Raw genomic sequence first — 26,663 nt, forward strand, 5'->3', positions numbered from 1 at the left:
CTATATTGTTTCTATAAACATACGTGCCTGACATAGTTCTGGTCAGGTGCAAGTATTACTACCACATGTTTTCGTTTTATCTTTGGTGAGAATGTCATTTCTACTTTGTACAGACCATGACAAATGAAATTCTAAAGTGATGAAATCACTGATGCTCATTTTAAAAAAAAATTAATCTAAATATATGTTGTTCTGCTTAGGTCTTTAAGATACAAAGAAGCTAGTCAACCAAATGGGGGACATAAAAGTAAATACAATTGGATGGATTGTATTAAAATCTTTTAGTTCTTTAAAGGTGTTGCTGTATTTTATGTAAATTAGTGGTAATTTTTCTAGTCTACATATATGTGAAATGTTAATTGTGTGGTGATGTGTTTGTTTTTTTATAAATTGTAGGTGTATGTTGATTTTTGGGAGAAGGAGCCATCGGATAGCAATTTTTTTGGAACAGACTCCGATGAGGAGTTCCAAGAGGAGACGATCTAGATTTTTTAGACGATGATTCAGAGATTGATGAAGATAGACCTCAAGATAAGAGAATAGCAGAGCTGTCACGAGAAGATATCATGCAACTTCAGTTTATAGATGAGGAAGTTGTTTATCGATTCCACAAGACTTATGCAATGATGCACGGTTTCGCTGTGAGGTTGGATGAAGTCAGACGCGATAGCGATGGTTGCGTAATTATGCGCCAAATTGTTTGCAATCGGGCGCTCTCAAGAAAGGAAGAGGTTGAAAAGGACGAAAGAATCAGGGACCACCGACCCCTAACTCGAAGTTATTGCCGGGCGAGAATTCGTGCAAGACTAGATAGAAAAATTCATAAATGGAAGGTTGTTTCATTCTACGAAGAGCACTCTCATGGATTAGTTGATCCACTCGACGTTAGCATGATGCCTGAGTATCGCACATTCAGTGTCTCGGATAAAGCTCAGGCGAAGAATTTGCACGACATAGGCATCAAGACCTGTCACATCTTGGGATACTTGGCTGCTCAAAAAGGTGGATATGCAAACTTGTCATTCAACCCAAAAGATATGTACAACCTCATTACTCAACATAGGAAGGAAAAAGTGAAGGGTGGTGATGCAAATGCTTCAATAAGCTACATGAGAGGTAAAGCTGGGAATGATTCTTATTTCTTTGGCAAGTACACATTAAGTAATGAGAATCGATTAGAAAATTTGTTTTGGGCTGATGTGACTAGCCCTATTGATTATGAGTGCTTTGGGTATGTCTTGACATTTGATTCGACTTACAATAGGAACGTCTACAATAAACCACTTGTGATATTTTCTGGTAGCAATCATCATGGGCAGACCGTCATATTCTGATGTGGTCTTATTGTTAATGAGGATATTGGTTCATACAAGTTGCTCTTGGAAACTTTTTTGGAAGCAATGGGGAATAAACACCCTATGGCAGTTGTCACCGATGGAGATCTTTCAATGAGAGAAGCCATTAAATAGGTCTTTCCTTATGCAACACATCGACTATGTGCATGTCACTTATGTAACACCCTACCATACAGAGACTTATGCTTAAGTCATAATTCAGAGATGGCAAGGTATTACGACCTCTAAAACAAAAATTTAGTACGTATAGTAGTATGAATGATTGATTATAACTAGGAGCCTTGTAGAAAAAAGGGATAAACAAAAACCGCAACTCGAAAGCGCAACACTCCGATCACTAACACAACGAGCAAAGGATAAGCTAACGCAAGATCATATATATAAAGAGTATCAAAAACAGGAATATCAAGACTCAAAATCCGGCTGCGAAGGTAACCGGTTCGAGCATAGCGATATATACATATAATAAAATAAGGAAAACCCCAAGGAAAACCCAAAGGGACATAAATACCGAAAACCTAATCTCCAAAATCCCCTCTAGAAGGAGTCATCACAGTTTGTATTATTTAATGGAGATAAAAGTATCTAAACAAGATATATAAATCAAGATAGAGTCCCAAGAACAAGAATCTTCGCTAATCCCGAAGTCCCCAGCATGCCTCAACGAGAAGCCTCGCGTCCTGCATCTGAAAACCACAAAATCCGCATGGGTGAGAACCAGAGGTCCCCAGTACGGTAACAGCTTCCACATATATAATACATAATAATAGAGGAAAGCCGAAGGCAATCCTAGAACTTCCTCCAGGAAATATCAAAGCTTATAAACAAGCTAAACCGTAAGCGGCAACTAACTAAAGATCCTTCAGTCTAACTAATACTTCCCTTTCTACTTCCTTCAGACCTCCCAACAACCAGCAGGAGTATAATATAGCAAACACAGTTATATCAGACAAGAGATTTACAAATAGGAACAAATAAGGCATTTAGGCAATTAGCAAGTAATATGCAGTCAAATAGGCAATCTCAAACAATTCATGTAGTATGCTTATGATGCATGCCTGTTCCTAGTGGCTGATGATATCATCTGTCGGTTATAGAGCCAACCCGACAAGTCCTGGTAGCTAGCCATTGGACTGTCCCTCTGTCGTGCATCCCCAACTCGAGTTATACTCATCATAAACTTGATCATAATCATGATCCATATCCATCACCCTCACTGGTGAATATTTATCCATCACCATCACTGGTGAATATTTATGGGGGCGAGCTCATCCGGGCCTTTCACAGTGCCCGGCCACACTTACGACATAGGGTCAAAAGAGCTTCGAGTCTCAACCTGGAGCACATGGTGGCTAGCCATTGCTACTACCCAGGGAAACCCTCATCTCCAATGGTGGAAGTGCAAACCTTCACAATTCAATCAACATCATATATGCATTTATACTTGGCCATAAACATGGCTCCGCCGTAACACGGCAATAATCTAGCCATCCGGCTCACGGTTAAATCCATAACCAGCCAATTCATTAACAATTACGGCCCTTCGGCCCATGGCACAACAAGCACTTCCACCGCCATTATCCGCATCTCACATAATCATCTTTGATCCTCAATGATCATTCATTTTTCCCTTGCTTCACTCGCAAGTTACCACATTCACTAGCCCTTTTTCTCATGCTAGGCATATCATAATGATTTAAGACATAAGTGGTGAGATCGGAGGCTTAGAAGTATGAAATTTGGCTTTTAAAACTCAAAAATCAACTTTGGGATGAAAACAGGTCCACGCGTACGCGCACTCCACGCGCACGCGTGGATGGCGCTTTCTCGAAGAACGGCGCGTACGCACCAAGTGCGCCTACGCGCGAGGGGTCATTCTGCTAAAAATTTTCTAAGTTAAAAGCTGCAGAATTTACAGATTCAAACCCCAATCTTCCGACGGACATAACTTCCTCATTTTAAATCGTTTTTCACTCGTTCTTCGAACGGCATGGACATCCCGGATCCAATTTCATTTCTAAACAGATTTGGCACAAATCAAAGATCCGTAGTCCAAGTTATGTCCCGTCAAAGTATGCCCAAAAACCATGTTTTTATACAAAACCACAAGGTGCCATTTTCAAAACAAGCCACTTTCAACTCTTTTCAAAATCAATCAAACATGCCAATTTCAATCCTTCTCTTTGAAATCATTCAAAATGTACCAAAATCAACAACAAGCCATCCTCAACTCACACATTGACACTTTACCAAGGTTTCCAAAACCACATCCAACCATTTTAACACTTCTCAATCAAATGGCTAAAGGACAAACACAATATCATGTCATACATCCTTCCTCATCCCAATTTCCAATAATACCATTTCCAATTAACCATCATTATACATAATCAACATCATACTCACCATCAACATGGTACCACCCATCAATTCAACCTCAATCATCCATCAAGCATATATCACAACATGCATTTCTCATATTTCACACAATCAAGGCATCAATATTCATAATCACATATATGAACACATCATATATTTCAACCATTCAACAACACCAACAATTCAATGCCTATCTTAGGGCCTCTAGCCTAAGTATTTCCTACCACATTACATATTAGATACGGGAAACTAAAACCATACCTTAGCCGATTCCCCAAGCTCAACCGGAGCACTTCCAAACCACTTGTCCACAAGCTCTCAAGGTATCAACACCTCCAAGAACAGATTTTATCACACAAAACCCTCTTCCAAGCTTTCCAAAATCACCAATCAAGCTCCAATATTCACATATACACAACCTAAGCCACAATCATCATACCCATACACAACATCTCAATACCCAAACATCATAGAACAACAAATTATACTAGGGTTGAGAATCTTACCACACCCAAGGTCCAAGGAGACAAGATTAACCTTCTCCTTCAAGAGAGTTGGGTCCTATAACATCAAAGAACCCAAAATCTCAACATTTTTGCTCATGAAACTCGAAATCAAGGGCTGGAATTTCGAACAGTAAAACGTGGCTTACCTCAAGATTGATTGTATGGGTTTTGTAGAGCTCTCCGCGGTGAACGCGTGGCTGCAAACGGAGCGGCAATCGGAGCTCTAGATCAAAAGTTATGGTGGTTTGAAGATCAAGTGAGAGAAGGAAGTTGAGAGAGTGTTCTTCCCCCTTCCATCTCAATTTTCAGCGTGTTTTGGTGTTGTGTGAGGAGAGAGAGTGCTGAAAACTAGGGTTTTGGTTTAGTTATGTTGGGCCAAGGGCCCACTTTGGGTCCGGTTGGTCCGGTTTGGCCCGTTCGGTCCAATCTTGGTCCGATTTCTATAAAATTGGTACCGAAATTCTCGTCTCAATTTCCTCTATCACATTTAGCCATAAAAATAATATTTTTGGCTTTCTAGAATAAATTCTCATTTATGGGTTAATTAGCCATTAATTAACCGGGTCTTACATTCTACCCACCTAATTGGGAATTTTGCCCACAAAATTCAAATTCAATTACCTGAGAATAAGTGCGGGTAATCCGTTCGTATCTCCGACTCAAGTTCCCAAGTGTGCTCTTCAACACCGCCTCGACTCCAAGCCACTTTGACTAATGAAACCTCTTTTCCACGCAATCGTTTGATACTAGTATCGTCAATTCTAACTGGAGCCACTGGAAGCGTCAAATCTTCTCTTAACTGAACTGATTCAGTTTCTAACACATGGCTAGCATCAGGAGTGTACTTCTGAAGCTGTGACACGTGAAACACATCGTGCAGGTTCAAAAGATGAGGTGGTAGAGCCACCCGATACGCCACCGGCCCAATCCTCTCCAGGATCTGAAATGGACCAATGTATCGAGGATTCAACTTTTTTGCTTTAATCGCTCTACCAATTCCTGTGGTCGGAGTAACCTTCAGGAAAACATGATCTCCTTCCTCAAATTCCAAGGGCTTCCGCCTCTGATCGGCGTAACTCTTTTGGCGACTCTGCGCCGTAAGCATCCTGTCTCGGATTTTCTTGACTTGTTCAGTGGTTTCAGCTATCATTTCTGGCCCCAACAAGCCTTTCTCTCCAGCTTCATACCAACATAGTGGAGATTGACATTTCCTCCCATACAATGCCTCATACGGAGCCATTCCGATGCTCACATGGTAACTATTATTGTATGCAAACTCCACTAACGGCATATACCGATCCCAACTCGTCGGTTGGTCCAAAACACAAGCTCTCAACATATCCTCTAGTGTTTGGATCGTCCTCTCAGATTGACCATCTGTTTGAGGATGGTAAGCTGTACTCAAGCATAATCGGGTTCCAAAAGCTTTCTGAAATGCACCCCAGAACCTCGAAGTGAAACGAGGATCTCTATCAGAGATTATAGTAGCAGGTACACCATGGAGTCTCACAATCTCCTTTATGTATAACCGAGCTAGCTCCTCAAGGGTGTAAGTCATCCGAATGGGCAAAAAGTGAGCTGACTTCGTCAGTCGGTCCACAATCACCCAGATAGCATCAAAACCAGTCCTAGTCCTTGGCAATCCCGACACAAAGTCCATTGCAATACTTTCCCACTTCCATTGCGGAACCTCTAAAGGTTGCAACATCCCGGAAGGTCTTTGATGTTCAATCTTTACCTTTTGACAAGTTAAGCACTTTGAAACATATTCCACCACATCATTCTTCATACCCGGCCACCAAAACATCACCTTTAAATCATGGTACATCTTAGTACTTCCCGGGTGAATGGAGAATCCACTTTTGTGTGCCTCCCTTAAGATATCTTGTCTCAAAGTACCAACATCCGGCACAATGATCCTACCCTTGAATCTCCATAACCCATCTTTTTCTTCCGACACTCTCCACTGTTTTCCTTGCTCGATAGCCGGTAACACCTTCCATAATGCTTCATCATTTTCATGAGCCTTTAGGAGTTCGGACTTAAAGTCACTTGAGATTTCTAATCGGCTCAAACACAAGTTTCCAGATACTTCTCGAGCACCAATTTTTAGACTCTCGAATCCCTTGAGCAACTTCTCCTCTTGAAGCATCATCCAAGACGCATATAACGACTTCCGACTTAACGCATCCGCCACTATATTCGCTTTTCCCGGATGGTAATTCAACTCAAAGTCGTAGTCCTTCAATAATTCCATCCACCTCCTTTGCCTCATATTAAGCTCTTTCTGATCAAAGAGGTATTTCAAACTCTTGTGATCGGAAAAGACTTGGAACTTAACCCCATAGAGATAATGCCTCCACACCTTCAAGGCAAATACGACCGCAGCGAGTTCCAGATCGTGCGTAGGGTAACTAACTTCATGAGGTCTCAACTGTCGTGAGGCATACGCCACCACATTATGATGCTGCATCAGCACGCACCCTAGACCCTTCAACGATGCATCACAGTACACCTCAAAAGACTCGTTCGGCTCAGGTAACACTAACACAGGTGCAGTGGTCAACTTTTTCTTCAATGCCTGAAAGCTCTCCTCACACTCAGGAGTCCAAACAAACAGAGTGTCTTTGCGAGTTAACTTTGTCAACGGCAAAGCTAATTGTGAAAAGCCTTTGATGAACCTTCGGTAATAGCCAGCTAAACCCAGAAAACTCCTTATCTCAGTTACTGTGGTTGGTTGCTTCCATTCCATCACAGCCTCCACCTTAGTTGGATCTACGGCTATTCCCCTCTTACTCACCACGTGACCCAAAAACTTTACCTCATCCTTCCAAAACTCACACTTAGACAATTTCGCATAGAGTTTCTTCTTCTTTAAAATTTGCAACACGGTCCGCAAGTGTTCCGCATGCTCTTCTTCGGTCTTGGAGTAAATTAGTATGTCGTCAATGAAGACAACAACGAATTTATCCAGAAACGGACGGAACACTCTATTCATGTAATCCATAAACACTGCAGGAGCGTTCGTCAACCCAAAAGACATTACAGTATACTCGAAATGACCATAACGAGTCCTGAAAGCAGTCTTAGGGATATCCTCACCCCTCACCCTTATCTGGTGATAACCGGATCGCAAATCGATCTTGGAGAAAACCCCAGCTCCTTGTAATTGATCCATGAGATCATCAATCCTCGGCAATGGGTATTTATTCTTTATGGTGACCTTGTTCAGCTGCCTGTAATCCACACAGAGCTGCATACTTCCATCTTTCTTCTTTACCAGTAATACTGGAGCACCCCACGGGGAAACACTTGGTCGGATAAAGTTCTTACCCAACAATTCCTCTAACTGAGACTTTAGCTCGGCCATCTCTAACGGTGACATCCTATAAGGAGCACTTGAGATTGGTCCCGCCCCAGGCACCAACTCAATAGCAAACTCGACCTCTCGGTTAGGTGGAAATTCCTCAATATCATCGGGAAACACTTCCGGAAACTCACACACTACCGGAATCTGATCCAACTTTTGATCATCACCCGAAACACCAGCGGTTAACAACAGGATACCCTGACATTCGATTCCAGAACAGTTCACCATCATCGAATTCAAGTAATAATTATTCACCACGACCGGCCCTTCTGTATCTTCCGGCATAAAGTACACCGACTTTGTAGAACAATCAAGCAGGACATGGTTCTCAGATAACCAGTCCAATCCCAAGATAAGATCAAGACCGATCATCGGCAAGCAGATTAAATTATGGACAAAATCACGCTGCTTGAACCTGAACAAAACTTTCGGGCATCCTAGCCTAGTTACCATGGCTTCATGGGTAGCATTATGTACCTTTAGGTCATAACCTAAGGTTACGATCTTCAATCCTAACTCATGGGCTTTCTCAAATGCAATAAATGAATGCGATGCTCCCGAATCAAATAAAGCATTTAAAGTTTGACCAGCCATTTCACAATTACCTCGAATGAGTGTCTCAGATCCTTCTGCACCCACAGCTGAGGTGGTGAACACCCGACCAGTCTGTTGTGCTTTCCCAGCACCTTGCTTTTGCTTCTCTGGACAACTTGCGGCTTTATGCCCCGCCTTTCCACAATTGTAGCACAAACCCCATCCGGCCTTGCATGGTACTCCCGGATGGTGACTCCCACACCTAGTACAAGCTTGATCATTCTGAGGCTGCTTCCCAAACCTTTTCCCTTGGGAGTAGTTGTTGTTGGGCCTCCTAAAAGAACCTCCCCTCTTGAAAGACAAACCTCTAGGTGCAAAGCTCTTCCCTCGGTTCTGTGGAAATGATCCTTTGTGACTTCCTTTCTCAGCGGCTGCCCTCTTCACACACTCTTCAGCAACCCTACACTTGTTCACCAATTCGGAGAAAGTCCTAATCTCCATTGGCCCCACCGAACCGAAAATATCACTCCGGAGTCCTCCCTCGTACTTAACACACTTCCATTCCTCATATTCCACCGGAGTCCCTTGACACATACGAGAGAATCTGAACAACTCCTCAAACTTGTCAGTATACTCAGATACGGACATAGTACCCTGCTTCAGCTGCAACAATTCAAGCTCCTTGGCCGTCCTAGCAGAAGTCGGAAAGTACTTCTTATAGAACTCCTCTTGGAAGACATCCCAGGTGATATAATCATCACCCTGCTGCAGAAGACGACGGATACCTTGCCACCAATGCGACGCTTCACCTGTGAGCATATAGGTAGCGAACTCGACACGCTGTCCTTCAGGTACCACTTGTGCTTGCAGTGCTCGCTCTATAGCCTGAAACCATGTATCGGCCTCAGTCGGGCTAGTAGTTCCCTTGAACTTAGGTGGATTAACCTTTAAAAAGTTCGCCAGTGTCATCGGGCCTTGAACTCCACCTCCGTCATTACCATGGTTGTTCATCTGTTGACCAAGAGCCTCAGCAGTGGTTTGCATAGCAGCAGCCATATTCTCCAGCGCAGTCATAAAGTTCAACGGGTCATTAGGGTTAGTGTCCGGCGCACGAGCATTAGTACGACCTCTCCCACGGCCTCTACCGCGTCCACGAGGCGCCATCTGGTTCCTATACACACCAAACAATCGATATTAAGTTGATCAGTCTCAATATCGGAAGTTTAGTACTTTAAAGTCCCAAATGCATGCTCATGAACGTTTATGCCAACTATATCAAGTAGATATACTAACAGCACATAACACACATACAGAGAATGCACAGAAGCATAGTCAGTCCATTCCTCAGGCTCTACAGGAACGAACTGCTCTGATACCATAATGTAACACCCTACCATACAGAGACTTATGCTTAAGTCATAATTCAGAGATGGCAAGGTATTACGACCTCTAAAACAAAAATTTAGTACGTATAGTAGTATGAATGATTGATTATAACTAGGAGCCTTGTAGAAAAAAGGGATAAACAAAAACCGCAACTCGAAAGCGCAACACTCCGATCACTAACACAACGAGCAAAGGATAAGCTAACGCAAGATCATATATATAAAGAGTATCAAAAACAGGAATATCAAGACTCAAAATCCGGCTGCGAAGGTAACCGGTTCGAGCATAGCAATATATACATATAATAAAATAAGGAAAACCCCAAGGAAAACCCAAAGGGACATAAATACCGAAAACCTAATCTCCAAAATCCCCTCTAGAAGGAGTCATCACAGTTTGTATTATTTAATGGAGATAAAAGTATCTAAACAAGATATATAAATCAAGATAGAGTCCCAAGAACAAGAATCTTCGCTAATCCCGAAGTCCCCAGCATGCCTCAACGAGAAGCCTCGCGTCCTGCATCTGAAAACCACAAAATCCGCATGGGTGAGAACCAGAGGTCCCCAGTACGGTAACAGCTTCCACATATATAATACATAATAATAGAGGAAAGCCGAAGGCAATCCTAGAACTTCCTCCAGGAAATATCAAAGCTTATAAACAAGCTAAACCGTAAGCGGCAACTAACTAAAGATCCTTCAGTCTAACTAATACTTCCCTTTCTACTTCCTTCAGACCTCCCAACAACCAGCAGGAGTATAATATAGCAAACACAGTTATATCAGACAAGAGATTTACAAATAGGAACAAATAAGGCATTTAGGCAATTAGCAAGTAATATGCAGTCAAATAGGCAATCTCAAACAATTCATGTAGTATGCTTATGATGCATGCCTGTTCCTAGTGGCTGATGATATCATCTGTCGGTTATAGAGCCAACCCGACAAGTCCTGGTAGCTAGCCATTGGACTGTCCCTCTGTCGTGCATCCCCAACTCGAGTTATACTCATCATAAACTTGATCATAATCATGATCCATATCCATCACCCTCACTGGTGAATATTTATCCATCACCATCACTGGTGAATATTTATGGGGGCGAGCTCATCCGGGCCTTTCACAGTGCCCGGCCACACTTACGACATAGGGTCAAAAGAGCTTCGAGTCTCAACCTGGAGCACATGGTGGCTAGCCATTGCTACTACCCAGGGAAACCCTCATCTCCAATGGTGGAAGTGCAAACCTTCACAATTCAATCAACATCATATATGCATTTATACTTGGCCATAAACATGGCTCCGCCGTAACACGGCAATAATCTAGCCATCCGGCTCACGGTTAAATCCATAACCAGCCAATTCATTAACAATTACGGCCCTTCGGCCCATGGCACAACAAGCACTTCCACCGCCATTATCCGCATCTCACATAATCATCTTTGATCCTCAATGATCATTCATTTTTCCCTTGCTTCACTCGCAAGTTACCACATTCACTAGCCCTTTTTCTCATGCTAGGCATATCATAATGATTTAAGACATAAGTGGTGAGATCGGAGGCTTAGAAGTATGAAATTTGGCTTTTAAAACTCAAAAATCAACTTTGGGATGAAAACAGGTCCACGCGTACGCGCACTCCACGCGCACGCGTGGATGGCGCTTTCTCGAAGAACGGCGCGTACGCACCAAGTGCGCCTACGCGCGAGGGGTCATTCTGCTAAAAATTTTCTAAGTTAAAAGCTGCAGAATTTACAGATTCAAACCCCAATCTTCCGACGGACATAACTTCCTCATTTTAAATCGTTTTTCACTCGTTCTTCGAACGGCATGGACATCCCGGATCCAATTTCATTTCTAAACAGATTTGGCACAAATCAAAGATCCGTAGTCCAAGTTATGTCCCGTCAAAGTATGCCCAAAAACCATGTTTTTATACAAAACCACAAGGTGCCATTTTCAAAACAAGCCACTTTCAACTCTTTTCAAAATCAATCAAACATGCCAATTTCAATCCTTCTCTTTGAAATCATTCAAAATGTACCAAAATCAACAACAAGCCATCCTCAACTCACACATTGACACTTTACCAAGGTTTCCAAAACCACATCCAACCATTTTAACACTTCTCAATCAAATGGCTAAAGGACAAACACAATATCATGTCATACATCCTTCCTCATCCCAATTTCCAATAATACCATTTCCAATTAACCATCATTATACATAATCAACATCATACTCACCATCAACATGGTACCACCCATCAATTCAACCTCAATCATCCATCAAGCATATATCACAACATGCATTTCTCATATTTCACACAATCAAGGCATCAATATTCATAATCACATATATGAACACATCATATATTTCAACCATTCAACAACACCAACAATTCAATGCCTATCTTAGGGCCTCTAGCCTAAGTATTTCCTACCACATTACATATTAGATACGGGAAACTAAAACCATACCTTAGCCGATTCCCCAAGCTCAACCGGAGCACTTCCAAACCACTTGTCCACAAGCTCTCAAGGTATCAACACCTCCAAGAACAGATTTTATCACACAAAACCCTCTTCCAAGCTTTCCAAAATCACCAATCAAGCTCCAATATTCACATATACACAACCTAAGCCACAATCATCATACCCATACACAACATCTCAATACCCAAACATCATAGAACAACAAATTATACTAGGGTTGAGAATCTTACCACACCCAAGGTCCAAGGAGACAAGATTAACCTTCTCCTTCAAGAGAGTTGGGTCCTATAACATCAAAGAACCCAAAATCTCAACATTTTTGCTCATGAAACTCGAAATCAAGGGCTGGAATTTCGAACAGTAAAACGTGGCTTACCTCAAGATTGATTGTATGGGTTTTGTAGAGCTCTCCGCGGTGAACGCGTGGCCGCAAACGGAGCGGCAATCGGAGCTCTAGATCAAAAGTTATGGTGGTTTGAAGATCAAGTGAGAGAAGGAAGTTGAGAGAGTGTTCTTCCCCCTTCCATCTCAATTTTCAGCGTGTTTTGGTGTTGTGTGAGGAGAGAGAGTGCTGAAAACTAGGGTTTTGGTTTAGTTATGTTGGGCCAAGGGCCCACTTTGGGTCCGGTTGGTCCGGTTTGGCCCGTTCGGTCCAATCTTGGTCCGATTTCTATAAAATTGGTACCGAAATTCTCGTCTCAATTTCCTCTATCACATTTAGCCATAAAAATAATATTTTTGGCTTTCTAGAATAAATTCTCATTTATGGGTTAATTAGCCATTAATTAACCGGGTCTTACATACTTACATAGGAATGCATGCGAAAAGGTTAAGAATAGTGGATTTTTAAATGACTTCAAGAAATTGATTTATGCTAATGTGAGTGTTGAAGAGTTTCAGGTCATGTGGGGAGACATGGTGACGAGGTATAACTTATCAAGCAATTCTTGGGTCGACCAAACCTATGAGTTGAGGAATTTATGGGCTCTTGCATATTTGAGGGACTAATTTTTTGGGTGAATTAGGACAACATCCCAGTGTGAAGGGATTAACTCTCTGATAAAAGCATATGTGAGAAAGAAAGATACCCTTCTTGAATTCATCAATAACATGGAGACCGTTGTTAGCCATTACAGAAACAATGAAAGAGTTGCAGAGTTCAATAGTAAATATACCGATCCAGTACTTGTGACTTCTTTGCTGACACTTGAAGATTTTGATGCAAAGACTTTCACTCGTAACATGTTCCAGGAGGTTAGGAAGGAAATTGAGGGTGCTTGTGCTATGAATACAGAGTTGGTAATTCAGGATGGGGGAAAACTATACTTCAAGTGTAATAGTTTTGAAGTGCCAAAGATTGATCATGTGGTTGAGTTTGACAGAGTTGGGGGGATGCTTCGTTGTGAGTGTCTGTGGTTCGAAAATAGAGGGATTCCCTACATGCACATATTCGCATGCCTAAAGCACCAACACGTTGAAGTTATTCCAAAACGCTTAGTGTGCAAGCGTTGGACGAAGAATGCCAAGAGCAATTTCATGAAGTCAAACGTCGATGATCCAAGTGATTCTGATAAGGTACTAAAGTGTTGTTTGGGTGTGTTGGGTGCTGAGTGTTCTAGGTTGATGGATGTTGCAAGTAAGAACTCAAGTGATTTTGTCGAAGCAATGAATGATGTTGTCAACACAATTACAAAACTCCAAAAGCAAGGTGAAAATCCACGCAACGGTAATTTAGACGGTGACTACGTTGTTGACCCATTGGTGGTGAAGAGTAAGGGAGCTCCCAAGAAAAACTCAAAATTTAAGCAACGTAGAAGGTGTTCAAACTGCGGTGTGACAGGGCACTACAACAAAAGTTCTCTTAATGTTCTTGGTAGAATCCCAAAGGAGCCGGTAGACGATGATACAGAAAAGAATATCAGCAGCCATCTTGACATCCTCATTAAGGTATCTCATACTATAACTATGTTTAGAATTTTGTTGTATGGTGGTTCGGCATATTGTGTTTTGGATTTATAAACTGTTATTTTTATGCTTTTGTAACGAAAGATGACGTTTGGTTTGTGATCAGCGCAAAAGACATGACAATATGAAAAATCAGCAGAAGATGGAAAAAGATAGGAACATTGGTGGTGGAACAACACCAACCTCAACAGCTAAGTCGGCTTTTACTGATCAAGTGAAAACATCAAGTCCTGGTCCCGATATTCCGGTTTGTGCATCTACAAGCAACGAAGAGTTTGGGATGAGTTTCAGAACAACTGAATCTCCTGTTGTGGCCCCTGAAACTGGAATGGCAGATTGAAGATGATTCAGATTTTAGGATGATTGGTAATTTTGTACCATTTACTAATTACCTTTGTTTTGTATAGTTTGCATTCATTGATTGATTTGACATTTATTGAACTAGGAAGATTATGTCATTTTACTCATTTACTATTAAATTTTTTAAATTTCTTTTCTTTTTATGTTATCACCTTTTTTCGTTTACTAAAATAGGACAACATAAGACATAGAATAAAAATACGATGTTTAAAATGTTACTGGAAAAATTATCACGTACACTACCAAAAAAACGGAGTTTAGCCACCAAATTTTAACTACGAACGCTAAATCGTGTCTTCTATTTATCACCAAATTGGCTCATAATGACGTACCATAACCGACCTGTCTTTAATAGATTTATTAAGCTATAATATCATTTCTTAAAAATATTTTAACATTAACACAAATTTTTAAAATTAAATCTAAAAATATAAAAAATTAAATTTAGATAAAATTAAAAATTATAAAGATAATTCAAATATTCTAATACTTGAGCTACTTAAAAAGATAAAATTTATTTAGCTAAAATTATATAATTTGAATAAATAATAAAAAGTTCAGTAATTTTTAAGTAAAAAAAATTTTAATAAATCTTTTAATAAAAATAAATTGTTTTATCATTTGTTAGATTTTAAAAATGACAGTAATTTAGTTAAAAAAAATAGTCTTTATTTATATGATTTAGTACTCACTACATATCTTTGTGAGTACTGTACTCTTAATATATACATAATTATCTTTTTAAAAATTATTTTGTGAAATTATAAATTAAATTTTTATTTATACAATTATTCAATTGGTATATATTATTAATTAATTATCTATTAACTATTTTAAGTCATAAGAAAATTAATACTAATTAATTTATGAGTAATTACTCAACTTTTACTTCTTGTATTTATCCGATATAATCAGTGACCCAATATTAAAAAAACAAGTCATAACAAATTCAGACATACATTATATCCAACAAACTAGCCAAATACACCCATTTTAAAACAATCTGCTTTCATTCTCACAATTAGTCATGAAAATTACATTGATCAAAAGATTGATGAAAAAATAAATCCAATTTAATAAAGAACAAGAACAAAACAGATAATAGAACATGAAAGAAGCAAGCCCTCCTAATATTTTAATTTGTACTTTGGATATCTATCACATGAACTAGCTAGCACGTTTTGAGATTATCTCTCACCCTACAACCATTGAAATAAAGTATTAAACACTGTTTCAAGTTTTAACTCCTTGAAGCTAAATAAAGATGCTGCATATCATCACATTCAATGGATGGCTCTCATGGCTTTCGATTCTATGGCCCCAAATACCAAACATCAGACAACAACTCAAGATATCATTAATTGCAGCAGATGCTTAGTGAATGATTACCTGGAAATGCATGAAAACTAGAAATTCTAAAACAAAAATACATAAAAATTGAAAGATCAGAATGATTAATCCCTCGGGTATATGTTGTTACTTGTGACTATTCCAAAATGCATCTATAAAATTTTATTGTACTTGATGGCTATTGGGCAAAATGTGATCCAAGTTCGAATGCACCCTAGGAATTATTAAAATTAATAATCTTCCATTAAAGCTTTCGGCATACAGGAATTAGAATGCAAGTCAATGGAATTAGAATATAAGAGTTTGTACTAGTATTATGGCTATTATGTGCGATTTGATGCACAATTTTATAGCTTTGTAAAAGAGGAACATTATCAACAGCTTGTAAAAGCTAATTGATATTATTACAGCTCCAATTATACTGCAAAATGCAAACAAAAAAAATTTAAAGCAAATAAACAATTAAGCAAACTAACCTAATCAACTATGAGTTTGATGAATGAAATAATGATAAAACATATGAACTCATTGCATAAAGTCGTGGAGGGTACAAATTGATCCACTTATGTCCATCATAACAAGTATGAGTACGTCATGGAGCAAATTATTGATTCTTTTTTAGTTCGGTGTAAGAGTCTACTCAATTTCAACTATTTTGATTTGAGGTACAATTCACTGTGAGATAAATCTCTTCGATCTGTTTTTCTTTATTATATTTTTCCATCACTAAGACTCAAGAATGATTTAAACCAACAAAAAAATGACACAAAGCAATTCCCTTATTCATATGCATTAGTATATCTGTTATTCCATGTCAAAATTGAACAAGTGGTACCTTCCAATGTGCAGAGTATCACCAAGGAACACAACTTCTATGGCAGTCACAATAACAATTGAGAGTGGCTAGAATGTTAGCTACATACACAACTCCTTTTAAGTGCAATGCCCAGACAGCAATGCTCATGAGCTTTTCGAATATTTCCTGTGAATATAATTTTATCATTCCACCAATAGATTAAATCCAGGCATAGTTAAGTTAGAGTAAACTACCTATTTGATGCTTAAAAAATTAAAACCTTCATAATTTAGCTCCAAAAGACATTATATTTTCATATGCTATCTGAATAAGAATTCAAGAAGCACAGAAAGAACTCTAGAAGAAACAATGCAAGATGGATTCCCGTTATTGGCTCAAAATTCTAAACCACTAATACTAGCTTCTTTATTTGGATTATATCTCAAAATTCAAAACTACTAATACAGTCAAAGAAACTCATTAAGTCCTTAACTTATACACTATTAAAGGCGTTAAAATTAAAAATAAAAAAATAAGGCCAAAAGCTAATAAGGAAAATTAAGGCATGTAAAGCACGTTCTATAAAAAAACTATATACTAGTACTACTCTTTGAGACTGATCATATGCCAACTGCAATAAATATATATAAAATTAGGTGCACAATGTGTTCCTTTATTGTAGATTGTCATAGAAGTTCAATATTAGACACTTAAGGTAATTCTTCACAATTACCTTGCTTGAAAGATATCAGATTTGGAATCATAGGTAAACAAGACATGCAAATTGTGGAGCCCTGCAAGAGAATAATGCATAACATTAGACCATACCTGTTATCATTGGGCGAAAAACTATATACATAACCTGATTATTGGGATGAACAACTCTTCTCTAATTCATGAACAACATAACTCTGTTCTAGTTCAATATCCTAAATCTCAGTATTTTATTAGTAGAATGGTAAAAAATACACATCAAAACATGGTTAAAAAACTAGAATAATCTAATTAAGATAGCATATACCGAAGAAAACAGCGATTATTTACCTTGATTGACAAAGGAAAAGGCCGTCAACAATGAACAACCATAGTGAATAGTGAACAATGAACAATGAAGCAGCAAACACTAACGAGTAGCGAACAACGGAGCAACGAACATCAACCTAAAGCGAAGAATAGCAGTGATACAAATAGAGAAGAATCTTAGCGATGCGAACTGGAAGCAAATGTTAATAACAACAGCAATTGAAGGAAGAGAATACCAAACCCACTAACCTGAAGAGCAGTTGGAGAAGAGGGCCACCATGAACAGTGATGAGCCTCGGGGGAGTAGAAGTCGTGGCCAATTTGCAGGAAAGGCTGAGGAGAGGGTCACAAAATTTGGTGGGTGCTTTTGGTTTCGCGGGTTTGGGGATTTTGGGGTTTTGGTTTGGCGGGTTTGTGCGTGAGTGAATAATTTAAGTTTCATAAATTTTAATTTTTGGGGGTTTCTAGAACCCCTACTATTTAGAACAAAAACCGCTATCAATTAAATTACGAAGGGCGTAAATAGTTTTTGGGTTAATGTGCGGGAGTTTTTTAAAACTTTTGCTATATAACTTCTGCAAATTTGTAATTTTTTTTAGTGTAACCCTTCGTTCAATAGTGAGGTTGCAACGTTTCATCTTTTTATTTTACATTTTTAGTAAAATAAATGGAAACAACATAATACTACCGAAATAAATGACAGGATTAGAAACAAATAAATGAAAACGGCTTTAATATAAAGTCTTAATAAAATAAAATAACAAACACTATCAATGTATGAAATTCAAAATATCTTAAACTTAGACAAATTAATAAAACTCATATCGTGAACATAATAAATGGCTGCATTTCAATTTATTTTGGTGACCAATTTCTTTGCGGCATCGATGGTGTTTTCTTTGGCCTTATTGTAATTGCTCAGCACTAAATCTAAGGCCAATCGCATGCGTGCAGTATCGTCCACTGGCTGCATGTTATAAAATTAATAAATTAGCGAAGATTCTATTTAATAAAGATACAATGTCAGCAATTATAATGTTATACTCACTGGTATGATAAAGGAATTCCTGGCCTCAGCATATAGCTGCCATCTAGCAACCTACATCCCAGAATCAAACCTGAGGCATACGTATTAAAATATTAGCTTCACCTTCCTTAGATAGTTATTTGAATTTGCTTAAATTCATATAGTAACTTGTCTTACGTGTTTTCTTGTTGTGGAAGATTCTGTGGATAGTAGATCTGAAATTCACTGAGTTGATATGAAACTTCATCCAAATCTGACTTACCCTCTATTCTCTCATCGAGCAATTGTTCATGAATCATTCAGTCAATGAAATTTGCCTACATTGACAGGAAATATAATTGTAAGTAATTGTTGCTGAAAATTAAATGAGTTATGGTCAACAAATTTAATTTAGAAGCATGAATAACTCACTAGTTGTCGAATCTGTCGCTCCCTTATGGTTTTCCTTGATCTTTGTTGCATCGGATCTACACATATCAACTTTCTCTTCTTCACGTCAACACATAATAAGTATCAATGTTTAAAGTTGTCCTTAATTGGTACATAAATCTAAAAATCACAAAAACTCAAGATTATAAAAACATATCATGGCAAATGATAGTAAATGGGTAGGTTTCAAATTTAAAACAAATACATTAGCTACCTTTGATAAGCTGCTAACATCAAATAAGTATGTTGAATGGTCCATTACCACAGCTGTTGGTGGGTAGACAAACGAAAGTGCTTGTTCCTAACAAGTTTTACAATCAAAGAAAATTGCGATTCAATTTGGTTGTTTTATTAAAGCATATAGTAAACTTTGACTTCATATGACTTACAGAGACCCTAGGCAGAAGAAACCATATCTTTGGACCTCCGGAACGAATTTTTTTCTCATGAGTCATTGTGCATGCAACCATTGTTAATATTTAGCAAGATTAAAGATAACAAATAAAATTAGTATCAGAGGTTTGAAAAATAAAAAATTTAAAGTGAAATTTAGAGTTTTACATTAGCATCTATATGTCGCATAGGCTTAAGTGCATCGAATGATCTTCTACAACCATCTACACCTTCGTGTACAAGTATTTCCTCGCTGTTGCAAAAATAAATAAATAAATAATCTTACCACATGAAATAAAATGTCTAACAACTTTTATCTATATGTATATTAACAAGATACTTACTCGGGGGAGGCATTAGCATTATATAAATATATAGCTACCACTGAAATATAAATAATTATGAAATCATAGTCAAATTATTCATACTGAACATAATCCTAATAAAATAATTTTTACTTACTGGTATTGTCAATGAACACAACCTTTCAACTTCACATTTGACGACATCCAACTCATACAGTTGTCCATCACGATTAGTTGCCTGCATATTAAATGTATACATTACAAATATTTATTTTGATCATTTTCAGTTTTATTAAACACAGTTTTTTATTGTTCATATGTTACTATATTCACTTACTATTAACCATGAAATTCGCAATTGGCAAACTTTAAAAAATACTTAAAATAGAGATAACTAATTTTTGTTACGTACCCTATTGCCATTTGCTTCTTCACCTCCAACAGTAGACATTACTTTGTTTGCAGGAGGAGTTAATGTTTGGGCCAAATTCTGAAACTCTTGGCGTATCGTCCTTTGGACCTCTTGTTTCACCCTGAAAATCTTTGAATCAATGTATTCAGTTAAACACTGATACATAGGTTCTGAGAATAAATTTAAATGTTGATTGCTGACAAATAAATTGTCAAAGGAGGCTTACGTGTTCTCCTTGGAAAGAGTTTGGCTACACAAGTGCGAAATCAAAATATAGTTAACAATTTCTTTTGTTTTAGACTGTCATACAGGTCTCTTCTTGTGAGAAAATATCAAAAAAAAAAAAAAACCATAAGAAGAATCTATTTAATAATAATTTACTTTACATAGCCTTAAAATGTAAAAAATAAAACTAAAAACCGAATACTAAAAAAATAATTTTAAGACAATTGACTTTTACTATTGTGAAATTATATAGTTGTTAATTTTAAATATTTAGTCATGGTTAATTAATTAATTTATGCATAAAAATTATTAATACGGTATAAATTTTAACCAAGATGTAACTAGCAAACATGTCCGGTCCAACCCGATTGATTGAAATGTTGCAGTTGATTAGTAAAATTTGTTTCTTCAACAATGACTATTGGAATGAACATCTTACGTTTTTAAAAGAATAAAGAGATAGTTTATAAGATTTTTTGAACAACATATCACTCTTTTATACGTACTTGATATTTAAAAAAAATGTAATTAATTAATTAGATTAATATAATATTACAAATATTATTACATTTAAAAAATTAAGGTATTAATTAATTAATTAATGTTATACTAATATAAATTGATGTATTTTGATCAAAATCAAATGTTATGATAAAATACTACATAGTATAATCCGTTATAAATTTTTTCCATAAAATAAAGTTTTTTGATAAACGAGCCATAATAATTGTAATAAAATAGAAAATAATTACAATATGATATAAATTAAAAATATTCTTAATGTACTCAAACATATAATTACTTATTTAACATGGCTTAAATTGTAACATAGTTACTGAGATTATCATATTCTAATTTTTGATTGACCGTAAAAAACTTGAAAGATATATATAAAAAAATTATTGTTACTGGAGTTTAAAAGTAAGGAATAATTGGTGAATAATTTTTTTAATGTAAAATAACTAATATACAAAGTAAATTAAAATAGGAAGTCATAGTTGTTGTTAGAAAAGATTGACTATAAAATAAAATTTAGGAAAAATTGTTTACGTAATATAAGTGATCAATATACATACGCTTTTTCATATAAATAACTATTACAAATATATTATTCCCAAAATACGCATGAAGAGAAATAGTTCCGAAAATATGCAGGAGCACTTCAGGCGGGCGCATTCGAATTGGATTTACACTCTAATTCAGATGTGGTGGCTAGGCACAGTGCCCACGAAATGAATGTGGAGACCATTTTGTGGCTGACGCTAGTGAAATTGCCAACTCTGGTGGGGCATCCACGAATTGGAGTCCAAGTAAAAGTTAAAGGTTTCTTTTCGCCTAAGCCAACCCTATTGACTATTATCAAATACTTTCACTTCATATTTCTACATTTTTAATTTTAATATTAAATTAACAATGGTATTTTTTTTAATTATAAATTATTCTAGTATTTTTTTTTAAAATGTGGGATGATTTAATTTAGGGAGTAGAAATCAGATCGTCCGATTTTTAATCCAAACAGAAATTGGACCGTCCGATTGTTGGGTACAAAAATCTAACTGTCCAATCCGATTTGGGTTTAAAAAATTAAAAAAATTTGGAGTACACAGCTCAGAATTGTAGATATGTGTACTCCATTTTTTCTTATTTTTTAAACCCATATCGGAGACTTTGATTTGTGTACCCCAAACTTTTTTAATTTTTAAACACAAATAAAAAAACAATTTCGAAATTTAAATTAATGAAAACAAAATAAATATTTTCAATCAATAATCCAGTGCAATTATTTGACTCTTCCTTTTCTTTTGCAAGGCTAAATAGTTAAACTTTATACTAAATTTTGTAAATAAATAAATAAATTAACAGTATGTTTATATTATTAATTAGCCAATAAAGTTTGAGAAAATGTGCAAAATTATAGTAAGATGACTATTTACTATAAGACTGCTATTGAGCTAAGTTTGTTTACCGGTATAAAAGATTAAAACAGGAATATAAAATTATAAAATTATATTTAGTAAATAAGATATAAACACATATATTATATTTAGAAATATTAAATTAATATATTATATATTTTTTTATAAAAAAAGACATAAAATATTAATAAAGAGCAAACTTAATTTTTATTTTTTATTATTTTTATCAATTTTTTGTAATTATATTTCTTATCATTATATATATTTTTTAAAATTTTGTATGAAAAGATAATAAATAAACTTTTATAATTTAGTTTTTTATGTTTAATTTATTATCAAATAAAATATAAAAACCTAACACTAAATTTTATATCTTTATTCTTTGTGCTGCATTGTCTTTATAATCAAACGTAGCTTTGTATATATTTTGTTAGCATTTTTTTCCTCTCAAGTTCTATTAATTAATTGTATAAATAATTTTACATTATCGGTGATAAAGAAACAAATGAAAACTATAACTATTATTTTCATAATAAAAAAATTATATGTTAAAAAAATTAACTATTATATATTTTTATATATTATTTTATATATTTTGAATATGTATCCTCTATCTAATATTAGTGGTCAATTTAGTAATTATTTTTTACTGTTCGTATAACATAATTATCATGATAGTTAAATAGATGAGGATCTATTGAATAATTTTCAATGTGTAATTATTTAACCATTAAATCATACGACAATAATTAAGTTTATCCCTTTTGTTGTATATAATCTAATAATCTAACCATTAATGTGTGAAAATTTAACCATTAATGTGTGATAATTTAACCATTAAATTTTCGAAGAACAATAGTGTAACACCCTACTACACAAAGCTTTACGCTTAAGTCGTAAAACAGAGGTGATGTGGTATTACGACCTCTAAAATAAAATAAGTACATATAATAGCAGAAGAGTTATAATATGCTAGGAGCCTTGAAGGATAGGGAAAATAAAAATCGCGAGATAAAAGCGCAACGCTCAAGGAACGAGTTAACTTGCATGCTAAGAAAACTGTAACTGTCAAACATAAGATAACAGTAGTAGGAATAGAGTGCCAAAGATACAAAATAACAAGCTCCTAACTTAGCCTGCGAAGTCAAGACTGGCCGGAGAATATTTACACATATATACATACATATCCGAAACCCAAAAGTACATACACACAATCCTGCCTCTCCATAAACCTCTAAGAGGATCAAAAAGAACAAGTTATGCGGAGAGAAAGCTAAGTACATATATATACATCACTGTACAACAAAACTATACAACAACACTATCCAGTAACCCCTCCGCTTTAAGAGTCCAGACGCCTAACGAGATGGCTCCCGACCTGCATCTGAAAAACAACAACATAGTATGGAATGAGAACCGGAGGTTCTCAGTATGGTAAAGGTGCCACACACATAATATATAAGGTCCTGGGAATGCCAGAGGCAATCCTAGAACGCCGACACTCAGATTGTAGAGCTTAAAGTATTAAACAGAAGCCATAAAAGGTGGTTTCCTATAAATATTTAATCCTAACTTAACTTAACCTTAAATCTAAGTCCTATACTACCATTCCTCTATACCTCCAATTCCATCATGCATTTTCACAGACAAATAAACAGATAAAGGCAAACACAAGAAGGTTACAACTATTGCAGGTAACAAATACACATTTAGCATGGCAAATACAAATAGGCACACCCAACTAGAGCACAAGCAAGTAATTCAAGTAATATGCATATGATGCATGCCTGTCCTATGGCTGATGAGGCTCATCTGTCGGTTAACCAGCCAACCCGACAAGTCTGAATTGTCCTTAGACTGTCCCCCGACGTGCATCCCCAAGAGTCTATGCATAGATTTTTCTCAAATAATCAATATTGCTCAATGGGGGTAACATTCCCGGGAATTTATATAGTGCCCGGTCACACTTACGTCGTAGGGTCAACAGAGTATCGAGTTTTCAACCTGGTACACGTGGTGGCAAGCCACGGCACTTAATCCAGGGAATCTCGTATCTCAAATTATTCAAATTCATAAGCCATATAAATAATTCAATTATAATTCCTCAATATCCACATCATTCTCAATTGCATCTCATTCATCATCATACATTAAACATATTCAATCCTTATCCTTCATTATCACACCTCCCATTCCGTCCATAAATAGTTTCAATTCAAAACATAATTCATTCTTTTCTAAGAATCAAACTTCAAACTTAAAACATACTCACTTTCTTAATAACTCAAAATCAAACTATATAACATTTAAATCTAAATCTCTTTTAAATAATCATCTAAATAAAATCTCTGATTTTTTATAAAATTTCGGCAGCATCTCCTCTAAAACTCGGACTTTGCCACCCTTTTCGGGTCCAAACCTGCTTTCTTTTCAATTCAACATACCCTTCCTCATCATCATAACAATCACCACAATAAATCTACTTCAAATCAACAATTAAACTCATACAATATTCAAATCCAACAACCAAAATTCAACTAAGAATCATAGTTCACAAATCCTAGGCTTTTAACACAAATACCTCAAATCAATAATTCTCCAAATCATTAGTTAATCAACAAGCACCAAACTAACCATGTTCATCAACAATAACATTCAACATCCAAAATTAATAACTAATTATCCAATAAACTTCAACCAATTATATTCATCGACAAATTACTAAATATTAAATATACACCTGCATTCCAACTTATCCTATGGTCATCTAGTCTAAGTTTTCACAGAACATTATATATTAAATGCAAGAAACCTAAACCATACCTTAGCCGATTCCCAAGTATTATTCCAAGACAATTTTCCTAAAAGAACATAGCCCTCAAAACCTCAACTAATCCGCTTCCTCCAAGTTCCAGTATTCACAATTTCAAGCTCCAATTATTTATTCACAACCTAATACACATTTATAACACATATACATCCAATTTAATACTCAAAGCTCAAATTCAATGAAAATAAAATAGAATTATCGTATCCTCACCTTACCCAAGCTTCACATAAGCAAGAGTGAACGTTTCTCTCAAGCTAATTGAATCCTAAAACATCAAAAATCAAAGAAATTTAACAAACTCAAAAATTGGGGAAATGAAAGGCTGAAGTGAAATAGCAAGTTACCTATAAAATTGTTCCGGTAGAAATGTAGAGCTCAACGCGGTGAACGCGTGGCCGCAAACGGTGCGGCGATTGGAGCTCAAACGGGAAAGTTACGGGAAATGGAATTCACCGTAAACGAATCTCTTTTCTTCTCTTCCCTGGGAGGGGCGTCATTGAGGGAAATGAAGGGAAAAAAGAGCCCGAGGCTCTTTTTAATTGTTGGACTAATTGGGCCCACAGCCCGGTTTGGGCCCGGTTCAACCGGTTCGGCCCGTTCGGTCCAATCTTGGACCGATTTCTTCGAAATTGGTGTCAAAATTCTCGTTTCGATGAGCTCTATCCTAATTTGATATAATATTCGTGTTTCTAATATTCCTTATTAAAAATTAATTTATTGACTAATTATCTACTAATTTAACCGGGGTTTACATCCTACCCACCTAATAAAGAATTTTGCCCTCAAAATTCAAATCTAGTTACCTGAAAAGAGATTTGGATAGTCCTTTCGCATATCTGATTCGAGTTCCCAGGTATGTTCCTCGATACCAGCTCGACTCCAAGCTACTTTTACCAATGATACTTCCCTTCCCCGTAATCGTTTAACACTGGTGTCATCAATTCTTACTGGGGCTATTGGAAGTGTTAGATCTTCTCTCACTTGGATTGGTTCTGGTTCTAGAACATGACTTGCATCAGGAGTATACTTCCGAAGCTGTGATACATGAAATACATCGTGCAAATTCGAAAGGTACGGCGGTAAGGCAATTCTATAAGCCACTGGTCCAATTCTCTTCAGAATCTCAAACGGTCCAATATAACGGGGATTCAGTTTCTTGGTCTTAATAGCTCTTCCCACGCCAGTGGTTGGTGTAACTCTCAGCAAGACATGTTCTCCCTCTTCGAATTCCAAAGGCTTTCGCCTCTGATCAGCATAGCTCTTCTGGCGGCTTTGGGCTATAAGCATTCGACTACGAATCTTCTTTATCTGCTCAGTCGTTTCAGCTATCATTTCAGGCCCTAATAAACTCCTTTCTTCAGTTTCATACCAACACAACGGAGACTGACATTTTCTGCCATACAGAGCTTCATATGGAGCCATTCCGATGCTCGCATGGTAGCTATTATTATAAGCAAATTCCACTAATGGCATATATCGATCCCAGCTCGCCGGCTGGTCCAAAACACAAGCCCTTAGCATATCCTCCAAGGTCTGAATAGTTCTCTCTGACTGACCATCTGTCTGAGGGTGATATGCAGTACTCAAACTTAACTGAGTCCCGAATGC

At 36.7% G+C, this 26,663-nt stretch overlaps 2 protein-coding genes and 1 long non-coding RNA gene across 3 annotated transcripts; 2 read left to right on the plus strand and 1 right to left on the minus strand.

The window, feature by feature from the left end:
- The first annotated feature begins 566 nt into the window (after positions 1-566).
- On the plus strand, positions 567-1,334 carry LOC140176853 (protein FAR1-RELATED SEQUENCE 5-like). The gene has a single exon (XM_072208408.1). It carries the CDS (start codon positions 567-569, stop codon positions 1,332-1,334), a length of 768 nt encoding a protein of 255 aa, XP_072064509.1.
- An 11,329-nt stretch (positions 1,335-12,663) lies between these two features.
- On the plus strand, positions 12,664-14,414 carry LOC140177113 (protein FAR1-RELATED SEQUENCE 9-like). The gene is made up of 2 exons (XM_072209660.1): positions 12,664-13,971; positions 14,096-14,414. The coding sequence occupies exons 1-2, from the start codon at positions 13,135-13,137 to the stop codon at positions 14,327-14,329; spliced, it is 1,071 nt and encodes a 356-aa protein (XP_072065761.1). The 5' UTR covers positions 12,664-13,134; the 3' UTR covers positions 14,330-14,414.
- Positions 14,415-23,320: 8,906 nt separating this feature from the next.
- Positions 23,321-25,323, minus strand: LOC140177116 (uncharacterized). The gene is made up of 3 exons (XR_011868864.1): positions 25,266-25,323; positions 25,049-25,177; positions 23,321-23,609 (listed from the first exon to the last, which is right to left on the minus strand). It is a non-coding gene; the product is annotated as an uncharacterized lncRNA (long non-coding RNA).
- Positions 25,324-26,663: the final 1,340 nt, after the last annotated feature.

This window comes from Arachis hypogaea, chromosome 12 (genome assembly GCF_003086295.3).
Source record: "Arachis hypogaea cultivar Tifrunner chromosome 12, arahy.Tifrunner.gnm2.J5K5, whole genome shotgun sequence".
Lineage (NCBI taxonomy): Eukaryota > Viridiplantae > Streptophyta > Magnoliopsida > Fabales > Fabaceae > Arachis > Arachis hypogaea.